This window comes from Colletotrichum tamarilloi, assembly GCF_030869305.1.
Source record: "Colletotrichum tamarilloi strain Tom-12 chromosome Unknown Scaffold_245.1, whole genome shotgun sequence".
Lineage (NCBI taxonomy): Eukaryota > Fungi > Ascomycota > Sordariomycetes > Glomerellales > Glomerellaceae > Colletotrichum > Colletotrichum tamarilloi.
In genome coordinates this window covers 1-14358 of record NW_026849628.1, presented here as the reverse complement: position 1 = coordinate 14358, position 14358 = coordinate 1, and the positions used below count along the sequence as shown (strand labels likewise).

General features: G+C 50.2%; 4 protein-coding genes across 4 annotated transcripts; 3 read left to right on the top strand and 1 right to left on the bottom strand.

The window, feature by feature from the left end:
- Positions 1 to 417: 417 nt before the first annotated feature.
- Positions 418 to 8099, top strand: CTAM01_16662 (mycocerosic acid synthase; the record flags this gene model as incomplete). Its single annotated transcript, XM_060532654.1, has 8 exons — positions 418 to 591; positions 648 to 1061; positions 1122 to 1308; positions 1381 to 1968; positions 2026 to 2439; positions 2498 to 2713; positions 2775 to 7162; positions 7221 to 8099. 8 exons carry the CDS (start codon positions 418 to 420, stop codon positions 8097 to 8099), a joined length of 7260 nt encoding a protein of 2419 aa, XP_060372767.1.
- Positions 8100 to 9371: 1272 nt separating this feature from the next.
- On the top strand, positions 9372 to 9680 carry CTAM01_16661 (uncharacterized protein; the record flags this gene model as incomplete). The annotated part of the gene is made up of 2 exons (XM_060532653.1): positions 9372 to 9474; positions 9532 to 9680. The coding sequence occupies 2 exons, from the start codon at positions 9372 to 9374 to the stop codon at positions 9678 to 9680; spliced, it is 252 nt and encodes an 83-aa protein (XP_060372766.1).
- An 834-nt stretch (positions 9681 to 10514) lies between these two features.
- On the bottom strand, positions 10515 to 11488 carry CTAM01_16660 (uncharacterized protein; the record flags this gene model as incomplete). The annotated part of the gene is made up of 2 exons (XM_060532652.1): positions 10515 to 11101; positions 11317 to 11488. 2 exons carry the CDS (start codon positions 11486 to 11488, stop codon positions 10515 to 10517), a joined length of 759 nt encoding a protein of 252 aa, XP_060372765.1.
- Positions 11489 to 13677: 2189 nt separating this feature from the next.
- Positions 13678 to 13924, top strand: CTAM01_16659 (uncharacterized protein; the record flags this gene model as incomplete). The annotated part of the gene is made up of 2 exons (XM_060532651.1): positions 13678 to 13826; positions 13885 to 13924. The coding sequence occupies 2 exons, from the start codon at positions 13678 to 13680 to the stop codon at positions 13922 to 13924; spliced, it is 189 nt and encodes a 62-aa protein (XP_060372764.1).
- Positions 13925 to 14358: the final 434 nt, after the last annotated feature.

Sequence of the window (14358 nt, the reverse complement as noted above, 5' to 3'; positions counted from 1 at the left end):
TCCGCGGCCTCCGATGCCCAGGAAACAAAAGTTCCCTAGAACTCGGGGATTCTTCGCAAGGTTCCAGTGAGTTATTGTTAATGGGGAACAAGCCTCCCTGCAGTGTCCGAATTCTGGGCATTCAGGAAATGGGCTCACCACAACAAAAGTGCGACGTGGATAAGCATGATGAGGGATTGGGCAACATCTAGCCAGTCTTCTGTTAGAGTCCAAACAGCATATATCCAGACACATGTCTATATATATGTATATGTATTCCTTCATTAAGAAAGCAGCCCTTAATCCTTTGTGTTACAAGGTTCTAGTCGTTTTAGGTCATTGCCGTTGAGTTTGAATTCATGTTAAGGTAGTGAACAATACTCACTCCCAACTCGCTAACAACAATCCGACTTCGTCTTCTCTTCCCTGTCAGAAACCATGGCTGAGCCTATTGCCGTCATTGGCCTGGATGCCAAGCTTCCATGCGATGGAGACAGCGTCGAGAAGTTCTTTGATTTTTTGATTGCCGGAAGATCTGCGCGAGCTCCTGTTCCTGCAGATCGCTACAACGCGGAAGCATTCTGGCACCCCGATAATCACAGAGATGGAGTTGTAAGATACCCAGCATTTCTCCCTGATTATCTCAAGCTTGATTGACACGAAAACAGATCGGCGGAAAAGAAGGGCATTTCATGCAAGCCAACGTGAAGGCGTTTGATGCACCATTCTTCGCCATGACTCCAGCAGAGGCTGCGAATCTGGACCCGCAGCAGCGAATGCTGCTTGAATGCGTCTTCACAGCGATGGAAAACGCTGGGTACACCATGTCTGACATGCAGGGCTCGCCCACTGGCGTCTATGCGGGAGCGTTCATGTGGGACTACCGAGATCTCTTGATCAAGGACGTGGACACTCCCATGACATACACGGCGTGTGGCACCATTGCCAGTACCCTAGCTGGGCGTGTTTCATGGTTCTATGATCTCCGAGGTCCAGCCCTGAGTGTTGACACTGCTTGTTCGAGCAGCATGGTTGCCCTTCATCAAGCTGTCATTGGCTTGAAATCACGCGACTGTAACATCGTCAGTGCCAGATCTCATAGCTTCCTCCCTCCCAACTTATGCTGATACGGATCGCGAAAGGCCATTGCCTGTGGCACAAATGTGTTGCTTTCCCCTGAGATGGGCTTGGAGCTGAATGGTCTTGGTGTTCTGGACCCATCTAGTACATCTTACAGTTTTGACAGCAGGGCAAACGGATACGGGAGAGGTGAAGGCATCGCAGCTGTCGTCCTGAAAAGGATGTCCGATGCTCTACGGGACGGAGACAGTAAGTACACCCTTTCTAGTTGCCAGAAAGTTGAGCGCGACTTGAAAATCCTGACACGTGCGGTTTCGCTAGCAATTCGCGCCGTTATTCGCAATACCGGGTGCAACCATGATGGACACTCTCCTGGTCTTACAGCACCTGCCAAGGAGGCCCAGGCTGAGATCATGCGATTGACTTATGAGCAAGCCAAGCTTGACCCCTCAGACACACGCTTCTTTGAGGCTCATGGAACGGGTACGAATGTTGGCGATCCAACAGAGGCTGCTGCCATTAGTGAGATGTTCACGCGGTATCGATCGGCGAAAGAGCCTCTGTACATCGGCGCCCTGAAGAGCAACATTGGCCATACTGAAGGCAACTCGGGCATTGCGTCTTTCATCAAAGGCGTCTTGTGCGTGGAGAGAGGTATCATTCCAGCGAACGCATGGTTTCAGGAAAGAAACCACAAGATCCCGGTCGAATGGCATCTTGAGTTTCCAACTACCTCGATTCCCTGGCCCAAGACCAAGAGAGGCGTTCGCAGAGTCTCGATCAACTCTTTTGGAGTTTCGGGCACCAATGCCCACGTTGTGCTGGAAGATGCGCTTCATTTCCTAAGGGAGCATGGACACGCCGCACCCCACCGTACTATTGAGGTACCCCGGCTGCCAATGACAACTCGTAAGGCCAACTTCCCTTTTGGTGATCCAAAATACAAATACTGAAGTATAATACCAGCAAGCCAAGCACCTCCGGTCATCAATGGAACTCTATACCATCCCCAGCTGTTTGTCTTTAGCAGCCATGATCACGATGGTATCGCCCGACTCTCCGCTGCCTACAAGGATTATCTGCCGAACATGACGGAGCCTCTCTACAATCTCAGCTACACTCTAGCGGCGAAGAGGTCTACCTTCAACTGGCGCACCGCAGTTGTCGCCAACTCTTCCGTGGAACTGAAACATGCGCTATCTCAGGGCCTACGAGCAACTCGCGTTGTTTCCCAGCCCGGCGTCGCTCTCGTGTTCACCGGTCAGGGAGCGCAGTGGGCCCAGATGGGCAACGGTCTCATGTCCTATGAGCCTTATAGAACGAGTCTTGAGTGCGCCGATGCATATATGAAGACCTTGGGATGTCAGTGGTCTGTCATCGGTGAGTTTTCTCCCAAGTCTTTCCGTCAGTCACAAGTCGAACTAACGTTGAACGACAGACGAGCTTTCTAAGATTTCCAACATGTCTCTCATCAGCGGCGCCGAGTATTCGCAGACTTTGTGCACGGCTCTGCAGGTTGCTTTGGTTGAGCTTCTCCGCGATTGGGGACTCAGAGTTGATGCTGTTGTCGGCCACTCCTCGGGCGAGATCGCGGCCGCGTACTGTGCGGGTGCTATCTCTAAGGAGTGTGCTTGGCGTATCGCGTATTGGAGGGGTAGGTGGCAGCATTTTTGCAATGAATCAATATAGCATGTAGCTAATCGACCTCACCACAGGAAAACTCTCTGCTAGATTGGCAAACTCTCCAACGCAACCAAAGGGCACGATGGCTGCAGTCGGATTGACTCTGGACAAGACCTTGGAGGCTATTGACCGACTCAACCAGTCCGGGCTCGAATCTGCCGGAACGCTTACCGTCGCTTGCATGAACAGTAATACTAGCCACACTGTGAGTGGTAGTGTTGCAGAGGTTGAGGCACTCATCGACAAGCTCAACGAGGACAAGATCTTTGCGCGGAAGCTTGCAGTAGAAATGGCATACCATTCGAGATTCCTGGAACCCATTTCGCAAGAGTACGTCGAGTGTATCGGAAGGATCCGGCCTCCGAGTTCCCGCGCGAACCATTCTTCCGACGTGCTTTTCTTCTCGTCAGCATACGGGATACAGATACAACATGCTAAGTTGCAAGACGCGAACTACTGGACCAAAAATCTAACCTCCCCGGTGCGGTTCAATGAATCCGTGACGACCATGCTTCAAGCTCTTAACAGTCTCAAGGGCGATGGTGGTTCATCCCAGCTCATTACAGACATTGTTGAAGTTGGTCCTCATTGCGCTTTGCGGGGCCCTCTCCGAAATATTATCCAAGATGTAAGGGTCAACAGTAGTGTGAAGTACCACCACCTGCTCAAACGGGGCGACTCTGACTTGGAGGTTCTCATGGGAGCAATTGGATCGTTGTTCTCTCGCGGCATTCAAATTGACTTGCTCAAGGTCAACCACACCCTCAGTGCCCAGCCGTCAATGATGATTGACCTCCCTCGGTACCCTTTCAATCACACGCGAGAGTATTGGAACGAATGCCGACTAAGCAGAAATTTCCGCTTCCGGCCGTACCCACGACACGAGCTACTTGGAGCGCCAGTCAACGATTGGGATGGAAAGCATGATGCCATCTGGCGCAACTGGATCCGTCTGTCTGAGAATCCATGGGTGGAACACCACACCATCTCGGGATCTGTGCTGTATCCTGCTGCCGGTATGCTTGTTATGGCCATCGAGGGCTGCAAGCAACTGTCGGAGCGTTCGAACCCAGGAAAGCCGATAAAAGGCATCCGGTTCCGCGAAGTCTCTTTCCATTCGGCCTTGCAAGTTCCAGAGGGTGCTTTGGGCGTCGAGTCCCACCTCTATCTTCGCCCTGTTAAGCAAGCTGCCATGGAGACCAAGCCTTCAGCGTGGCGCGAGTTCCAGGTCTGCACAGCCCAGGACGATGACGAATGGCGGGAGCATTGCTGCGGTCAAGTTCTCGTGGAATACGACGAGGCGGCTACGGCTGTTGATGGCGGTCTCGAAGAGCGTGCTTTTAAGGCTCATTGCGAAGCCAGGATTGACCGGAGTCTGCGTAACTTCACGCGGCACGTTTCGTCCGAAAATATTTATAAGTCTTGGGAGAATGTCGGCTTGGTCTTCGGCCCAACCTTCCAGACCCTTGAGCACGCCATTGTTGACCATGAAGCCGGCGTCACCCTGGCCAGAGTCAAACCTACGACACCTCTCCTGAAGGCTCTGACACCTTGCGGCTACTTGCAACCGCACTTGATTCACCCTACGACGTTGGATGGTGCGCTTCAAGCATGCCTGGTGCCACTCGTTTCCAACCCTTCCCATAAGCAAAAAAACGCCATTGTCTTGTCTTTCATGGAAGAACTTTGGGTTTCTACTGCGGAGCACTCGGAAGATGGCTATCTCGTTATTGCGGACTCTGTAGCCCACGGCCGCAAGAAACATCACATGTCCTGCACCGCTGTCGATTCCGTTTCAAAAACGCCCATGATTCGAGTTTCGGGATGTATTGTGACAGAGATTGACGGAAACAATGACGACTCGATTTCAGAGCAGGACCCTAGACACAGAGCATGGAGCATCGATTGGGCTCTGGATCCCGAGTTCCTCGATACAGAACAGACAGAGAGAGCTTTTTCGGGGCCTGGAGGGTTCCAGAAGTATCTCAGTGTCCTGGCTCACAAGAATCCTTCGATGAAGTTCCTCGACATTAACAAACAAGCTTCTTCTTTCACGGGAGATATTCTGTCCACGTTGTCTCGGCGTTGCGCGCAGTATGACTTTGCCGCAACTTCGTCTTCCTTGGTGGATGAATCAAAGAAGCCCATTTCGGAAGATTATGTGCGATATAAGACTTTTGATATCACGGAGGATCCAACTTCCCAGGGCTTCGATTTGGCGTCATATGATCTTTTACTTGTACCGGTGTCTTTGATACCCAATACGCTCATCGATGGGTTCTTAAACATGTGCCTCAGTCTCGTGAGACCTGGTGGTAAGTTCATCTTGACGGCGGCGAGCAGTCCGATCGTGGCAAGGAGCTGGGGCGAGTATCTTGGCGAGACCGGGCTTGCTAGCATCGACGCGGTGCTTTGTGATCAGGGTTCATCAGTCTTGGTGACGACCACCCTAGTAGCGAGCACCCCGTCGTCTCATGGAACTGATATTGAACCGCCATCTGGAAGCTACTATATCGTAGGAGATCTCTCTTCGCCAGTCCAGCGCGACGTGGCTGAGGAGCTGGCATCCTCTTTGCAGTCAAAGGGCTTGTCGGTCAAGACCGCTACGATCCCACAATACGCTCAGCTCACAGAAGCAGCGTCTAAGGAAGAGATCTCTCAGAGCACCTGTATCGTACTTACGGAACTGGACACGCGTCTACTTGTTTCAGTCAACAACGAGATCCTGAGGGCTATGAAAGTCATGATTACTGGAAAGCGCCTGCTCTGGGTCAACAAAGAGTTCTCTCCAGACACCGCCCTCGTCAACGGCTTTGCTGCGAGTATCCGATTGGAGAAACCCGAACTTCAGTTTGTCACTCTCACCTTCGATCCACAAGAGAGCAACGGCGTCATCTCAGACAGGATCGCCATAGTAGACGCACACCTTTCGAGCAGCAAGGGTTCTGTGGAAACCATGTACAGGGTTGCCGATGGCCTGGTCACTGTTCCACGCCTCGTCGAGGTCTCCACAATCACTAGGCACATCAAGCAGGCTTTTGCTGGCGACACATCTGAGGTTGCTTTTGGCGCGAATCCGAGTCGACCACTACGACTTCAGGTCCAAACCGTTGGTCTATTGAGTTCGCTCCATTTCGCCAACGACCACCTGCACACTACTCCCCTAGACAACCTCGAGGTCGAATTTCAGACTATGGCTACTGCCGTCAACTTCAAGGACTTGGCCGTCATGCTCGGAAAGATCCAAGAGACACCTGTGGGTCTCGAGGCCGCGGGAATCGTCACCCGAGTCGGCTCGGGAGTAACGCGCTTCAAGCCTGGCGATCGTGTGTTTGGCTTCACTTTCAACGGTGCATATTCTACGTACGGCAGAGGTGCTGAGGGCACTCTGGCCAAGGTACCCGAAGACCATTCCTTTGCCGAAGCCGCGGTCATTCCCATTTTGTACACAACGGCATATGCCTGTCTCTACGACATTGGAGAAGTAGAGAAGCGGGTGAGACGCGTCCAGAAGCCTAGCTTGCTGGTTCATGCGGCGGCTGGCGGTGTTGGTCAAGCTGCCATTCAGATGGCTAAACGTGAGGGTGTTGAGATCTTTGCAACAGTTGGCAGCATCGCGAAGCGAGACTTTCTCGAGGAGACATATCAGATACCTCGAGATCACATCTTCTCGAGCCGTGATCTGACCTTCAAGGATGGCATTCAGAGATTGACTGGAGGCCGGGGAGTCGACATTGTCATCAACAGTCTTTCCGGTGACACGCTTCGTGCCACCTGGGAGATTGTTGCGCCGTTTGGATGCTTTGCCGAGATTGGTCTGGCCGATATTGAGTCCAGATCTCGTATCTCTATGGGTACCTTTGCCCGAGGCGTGAGGTTTGAGTCCCTTGAGTTGAATTACATGCGACAAACGGACCCGGAACGACTAGATGGGCTCTTTGCACGCGCCATGGACAGTGTCGTTGGCCGCAATCTCGAGCGTCCCACACCAATCACGAAATATCCCATTTCCAAGATCCAAGATGCCATGCGGTTGATGCAGTCTGGCAAGCACATTGGAAAGATTCTCATTGAGTTCCACTCTGAGGACCTGGTCCGAGTGGTTGAGCCACGGAGACCCCGTGCCAAGTTCGCGTCGGATGCTACCTACATTGTCTCTGGCGGCTTTGGTGGTCTTGGCCTGGAAATTATCCGTTGGATGGTTAGCCAGGGCGCGCGCAATCTTGTCATTACTTCACGAAAGGGGCCCGACGACGAAGCTGCCAAGGATCTCATCAGAAGTCTCCAAAGCGATGGCATCAAGGTTGTTGCTCCTTGTTGTGATATTACCGATAAGAAGGAACTTGAGCAGGCCATCACTTCGGCGCTATCTTATCTGCCGCCAGTGCGTGGATGCATCCAGGCTTCTACGGTTCTCAGTGTAAGTAATGGTCCCTCTGGCAGCATTTCTCGCCGACACTACTAATACCTCTTGATAGGACAACGTCTTCGCTGAAATGACCCTCGAGGAGTGGAATGCAGCAGTCAACGTCAAGGTAGCGGGAAGTAGGAACTTGTGGGAAGTCCTCATTGCCACTAAAAACGACGATTCAACACTCGACTTCTTCGTCATGTTGTCGTCTCTCACCAGCGTCACCGGCAACAACGGCCAAGCGAATTATAGCGCGGGCAACTCGTACCAAGACGCCATGGCGCGCTTCTTGTCATCTCAAGGCCACAACGTAATCGCCCTCGACGCCCCAGTGTTGACCGATGCTGGTATGGTCGCTGCGAGACCAATGTTGAGGGAGTATCTTCTTTCGATCGGCTGGGCTAGCATGTCTGTGGAAGAGCTTGTCAATGCGCTGGATTATCACTGTCGCCCCAGGTCCGAGAGCGCAGAGCTCAAGGTAAAGGGTGCTCAAGTCATTCCCAGGCTCTGGTTGCCCAAATACTCGGCGGATGAGGGCGCTGAACAGCCTAAATGGCAGCATGAGCCGATGTATAACCACTTAGTTCTTCACGGCGCTCACAATGGCGGTTCCATGCCCGGCAAGCAAAGCTCTGCTAAGCGCTCAGTTGGCGATCTCATCGCTGCCGCCGAGTCCCTGGAAGATGCTGAGGAAGCCGTGCTTGATGCTTTGCTGGGACAATTGGCCAAGATTCTCAGTTACGAGCTGGCAGATCTTGATCCCTCAAAGCCCTTGAATTCGTATGGTGTAGATTCTTTAGTGGCTGTAGAACTTCGAGTATGGATGACCAAGGAGGTTGGCGCGGACATTTCAGTCTTTGACATTACTGGCGGGCAGGGCATCAAACAGCTTGCCGGAAAGGCCGCAGCTACTTCGAGGTTTCGGCACAATGCTACTGGGAAGTAAGCCTGTTTGTCCTTATAGGCAGCAGTCGCTTTGGTAAAAGGGACTTTGTTACTAGCTAACCAGAATCAAATATATAGATAGACGGAAATAATCAATCACTAGGCGCAATGTACCATAAGAGCATAAAGTGCTCACAGCTTCAGGGAATCATTAAAGAATAGTGAGATGCAAAAAAGAAAAATAGATTTATTCGCGGTGGCTAGGGGGGTATTTCGGACTACACGGCAAAGTACTCAGCCATTATCTAAGCTGCACGTATGCTTGTTGTGTATAAGGCATGTGTCGAGAGACGGCATTATTCTGGTCGTATTCGAGGCCGACGATGTACGGAGTTTTTTTGGTTATGTCCTGGGTATGGAGCAGAGGTTTATTACCCGTACGTCCGGAGCCCCTAAGGCTGCTAACGGCGTAGTTGACTGGGTAGGCGACCGCGTTCTGTATTGGCGCGCAAGGGTCACTACGGACTAGCTGTTGGACATACTCTATAGCGTTGTTGATCTGGCTGCGCTGCTACTAGTGTAGTCGACGATGGCAGCAGACTGTACGGGGGGCGAGGGGAGCACGGCACCATAGACATGGAAAGTACCTGGGCAGGTGAGCTTCTACCTAGACGTATCGCTGCTCCGGCTCCAGTCAGGGCGCCACGGATAGACTTAGACGCACGGCACAAGATTATCGGCATAGCGTCCTATATATGGCTACGTACAACATTAAGCTAAAGGTTAAGTCTCCGGTCGTCCCGTATCCCACCGGTCTCGGGTCGACGTCAGTACAAAGGTACGTATCTCCGTGAGGGAATTAAGCGAATTATAAGATAATCCGACTTGATATTCCCTGTTCCCGCAAACTAAAAATCGAGGATTGTCTCCGAGCTGGAGAAAAACTGGAGGAGTTTGTACTGATTTGTACTGACGTTGGCCCACGACCGACGGGATAAGCTTAAGTAGTGGGCTTGGGGAGATGAATGAACTGCTTTAATATAAGAAGTTTTCAGACGACCTATTCCAGCTTGAACTCAAGAATTCGGTAACACCGAAGTTAAAGTCAGCCTTGGTTTGGTGGCTTAGGTTGCTCGATAACCCACTTCACTTGACAATAGGATTAAAGTAATTAATTGAGAGTTACCGAGCACTCCGGTCAAACAAATCTCAGTCAACTACATATACCTCAATAAATACGTTCGTGTACAATCACTATGTGTTACCTTGTTATCGTGCTTCTTTACTATCCTGCAAGCAATCATTCAATACTATCCCCCTTAACACTATTAAGATGCCTTCGACTCTAAAGATCGCTCTTCTAGCCTTCGCCACCCTCGTTGCCGCAGTACCACCTACCTCTAATAATGACGACGGTAATCTTTTCGTAGTCGAAAGTCAGTGAAACCCTCACTGAATCCGCGCTACGTTATTATTGACTCAATGAGATACAGAGCGATGCGAGGCAGAGTTAGCCAAATGCAATAAGAGCAGCGACTGCTGCGGCCCTGCACCAGTTGCTTGTAGCTACGTCCCCAAATGCGGTGATAACCGTTGCGTGTCTCGTGCTCCTGGTGCATCATCCAACCCCACGTGCCTCTAGACAGCTACTACGTGTCGAGATAAGCGGGATTGCCATAAGATAAGGCTGGGGATTACTTCTGAATCCGGTAACTTTGTGGTACTTTGGCAAACCAATTAGGGTCTAAATATACAACTACTTGATACGAGAACGCTGCCGATCATATGATATGCCTCAGCGGACTTGGCGGGTATTTGTTTACTATGAGGAAGGAAACAAGGTCTTTTTAAGTACTTCACAAGCCACTCCACAAGAGGTTTACCTTGCCAGTCACAAATAAAAATTGCTAGATTATCAATAGATGGAGGAGTATTCTTAATTATATCGTACACATCTACTTATTGAAGAATGTAGTCGTCTTATGTCACGAGATATGGATGTGGTTAATGCTGCCCACATTGAGTGGGCCCGCTTTTTGTGACATCTTAAGACAGATGTCTTGGAGAGCCCGCTATGACCTTGGGTTTAAGGATAAACAAACCTATATCTATGTCCCAACCCGAGGTACTTCGGTTCTATCCCTAATACCCTCAATCACTATCCTAAGGTAGCTTGCACGGGGACCGTATATCCTAGTCCGGTCATTAGGTAATCAGATACTTTTGCAGATCAGTATTCACAAGCAGCTTGATTGCAGCCCTGCTTTTTAATCTGGGTTCAGGACAATCTCCAAGGCTGCCTGGCCGCAGCGCCTGGGGGCGCGTGGCCTGATACTATTCTGGTATTAGGCTGCACCTTGCTACATGTATGCGGTTGGAACAGCTCAAAGCATTAGAGGCGAGGAAAGAGATAACATAATGCAAATGTTTTGAGTAGTTGTTGTAATGTAGATGTTAACTAAATGTTTGAACTTTGTCATATAGTCACCATAGGGGCATCGACGTAAGTAAAAGAGAACGGTTGTCTATTGGAAATAGGAAATAGGTACGAAGCCGTGATGGCGGCCACCAGCTTCGAGCCACCGGCAAGTACGCCCATAACGGAAGCAATTATGCCTTTCCACTCTTTCAGCCATCCGTTACCCTCCATAGGCTGACTTCTCATCTTCTCGAACTGTCTTCGCAGCTTTTTCTTTTCGTCATCGGTGAAGTCCTGTTCGAAGGTCCTTTTAGCCTTTGTCCAACGTTCACCTCTTGGATCGATAGGGATTCCAACATCAGGGCCGAAGAACAACCTACCCTTGTGTGGTATAGATTGCCAGTCGTCAAGCTTAGTGTCTCTGAATGTCGAACTTCCATTGATGCAAAGTTGGCCGCCTGTACTGAAGCAAGTCTCGGCCCGCAGCACCATTAGCAACTTAACATTGAGTGGCATCTTGAAGTTTACGTCATCGAACTGACTGCTGACGACCAGCACGAGTTCTCGTATCTCGTCCATGTTTCCAAGAACTCGGAGCTCATATTCAAGTGTAATGTCGGTGGCCACAATCATCTTTGAAGTTCCTTTCATGGTGATAGAGGGTCAGAAATCCTGTTGAAGGAGACGCGACGAACACGAGCTATTGAAAGGGAATTTGAGTCGACTCACCAATCCAGAATCTCTTTTGCCAGAATTTCAGAGGATGCCTCTTCGCTTTTCAACTTCTTGTTGAGCCGAGTTGCATCGCGTTGACCACAAACGACCACAAAGGCTCGGTCTCTTGCTGCCTGGGGCCTACCCAATGCCCGTTTAAATCCCTCAGAGGACTTCTTGAACTTCTTCATGTCGACTTTGATGAAGTCGAATAACGCATTGACTTCACGGTTGAAATCGTCGCCAATGTTATCGAAAGAAGTCGTCAGATCGGTGGCAGTAGACAGCACATCAGTTTCAGACCGATTCCAATACATGATGGCCAAGCTTCGCTGTTGCTGAAAAGGATTGGACCATGGACCGAACATGCACTCAGCTCTGACTGTATAAGAATGGAGTTGCCAGACCTTAGGCGGCCCATCAATATCAAAGAGTATCTCGGAAGTTGTTTGATGGAAGAATCGTTAGGAAAAGGGCTGCTCTCCCTCTCGAGAACATCGCGCCTACTCATACCCATATACTTCCTCATCCTTTGGAATAGTCCCTCCTCCGCTAAGGTATCCAGACGTGTTCCTCCCCCAGACACACTATTCCAAAGCTCAGGAGCACTTTCGACTCGGGTAAAACAGCGTGGAGCCATCTGTCACCTAATTACTATTGTACTACGCTATCTATCCCCAGATGATCGGCTTCGAGCACTCATTAGGTCGTAAGAAAGTGCCACAATGCGGCTTGTCACAAACACAACCAATTTCTAAGCCAATCACCCTGCAAGGCACTTTAATGCAAGGTTAGCCAATCACTCTGTGAGGAATTTTAATGCAAGGTGGACTGATTGCGGAGTTAAGTTCTTAGCTGTGTGTCATACTTCAATTTGTGAGGAGCTTGGAGCTTTTCACGCAATCCCATAGCAGCTAGCTACGAGGTATTTCCTCATGGCCTCGATACAGTGATCAGTCAAACGCATGCAGCGTTAGGCACGATGACGTTGATGCCTTTCCACGCCAACATATTTGCCTGCCATCCTATGTACGATTACGACGCCCGCCTTCCCCTCTTCCCGCTATCCATCGGGGGATGCCTTCAACTCTCTTTCTTCCGTCATCTATTCTTGTTGCAAGGCTACAAAACTCCAGGCAAGAAGCCTTTCATTGAAATTCACCTTCTCCCATAATCATCGGCTCACTTCTACGTAGCTCAACATGTCGCTAAATGCACACGATGAACAGGCGACGGCCGCTGTCACGCGCACGAGGAGTAAGCCTCAAGTGACCAAGCAACCCAAGTATACTATTGCAGAGTGGGATGCAAAAAAAGAGATCATCGTTTCTCTTTATTTGATTTTATGTTCTGCCTTTGCTGGTTGCTCGGGCGGTTCTCGATATCGATTACACAGTATTAGTACACAGTATCAATGGATACTCTCACTGTCTCGATAAACTATTTTCTTTTTTTCAGATTTTCCAACTTTTCAACTTTCCCTCCTGCAAAGTTCACAACCACGGATTATTGACGGCGATATTGGGTGCCCGACGCCACCACCTTGTGAGCCTTCGTTTCTCTTTATATTCTTGGAAACTGGCCGTTGAGTATGGTTGAGGGGTGTATGCATGTGGTGTTTGGCTTCGACACTTCGTCGGTCAATCTACTCCATCTATTCAGAGTTGTTGACTCATTTTAATTTGTGACCATAGAAACTCCATGTACAAGAAAAAGCTCAACGAATGGCATGTTTCCAATCATGAATCATCGAGTCAACCTCAAAGTCGCATGGACGGTCTGAATACGCCACTCGTCAAGCGACGACGATGGGCTGGGGCAAAGCCCCGGCCGGATACTAGCAGATTACCAATCGGGGGCCGCATTCTCATGGCGTACGCATGATCTGGTGCTGGACTGGCCAACTGCAGAGCTGAAAGCTTTGGCCTGCACGCTCTATTCGATAGGCAAGTATCTCATGGGCCTCTTCGATCAGAGCCGTCCAGGAGAGACTTCATCTGGATGGAAAGTGAACTCATTTGGTTTGACGCCCCCACAGGGTCATGAGGACAACTCGACAGAATGGAAAGCGACTGCCGATCAATGCCATGGCGCTTCAACTTTGATCAGTCAGGGAAATGGCACACAGAAGAACTGCCAAACAACTCTTCTGAACATTTTCAAAAGCATCGATCAGCTTGCACAACAGGAGGATCCCTGGATGTTGATCTACCTATGGAAGATCATACTATACTTACGAGGAATTTCATACCGTATCGAGAATAAGAAAGTGGGCCTTCCATCAACACGTCTTAGACCTCAAAACGATCACCTGGTCCGCCATGTAATTTCCAGCTTAGCAGGACTCTTCATCATTCGCAAAGGATCCAGTATGATGGTAGACTGTCTCAACTTGTTACGCGTCTTCTCGCTCGATAGAATGAAGCTAGCTAATGAACGGGTCTTCAAGTTCTGCACGGACTCATTTCCAAAGCTACCCGGCGGATCGCATCCAGTGGTTCTCATCATGGTCGCTCGATTTATGGGATACTGGCCCGCAGCGCTTGCTGATAATGTATTGCCGAATTACGGGACCCTCGTGGCCCGCTCCGGAACTGAGTTTGGGTCTTCTGATGAGCGTACAATTTTCTTTCTGACTGAGTACATGTACATTGCGTACTATCATGGGCATAATATCACCTTGACATATCAGTTGGCTTCTGACCTTTGTCAGAGATCTGAGGAACTGGGGCCTGTTCCACGATGGGGGTTAGGGGGGGGGGGGGAGCATATGGCTTCGTGCTTGCCTCCAAGCTACTGGCAAGGATTGATAAGGAGAAGGGAAACATTGACCTCTAGCATGATTGTCTAACTCCTCTCGCCGAGAAGCTGCGAAACGGCGATCGGGATTGCCAAACAAGGGCCTTACAGATCCGACGCATGATGGCCTACTGGTCTCGTGAGACGGGTAACAGGGAATGGGCTCAGGAACAGAAGGGGTATGCTGATGAAATATTCACCTCAATGAGAGAACTCGGGGTGGAACAAGGCAATTGGAATCTGAACTAAGCGTTCCAAAGTGGGCAATAAGTCAACATACCCACTTCCTGGCACCCCCCTGTTTCTGGCACCCACAAAAACGCGAAAATCCACCACAACCCAATGCCCACCCCCAACCTCCTTTTATCACAACATTTTCAATTCGCGT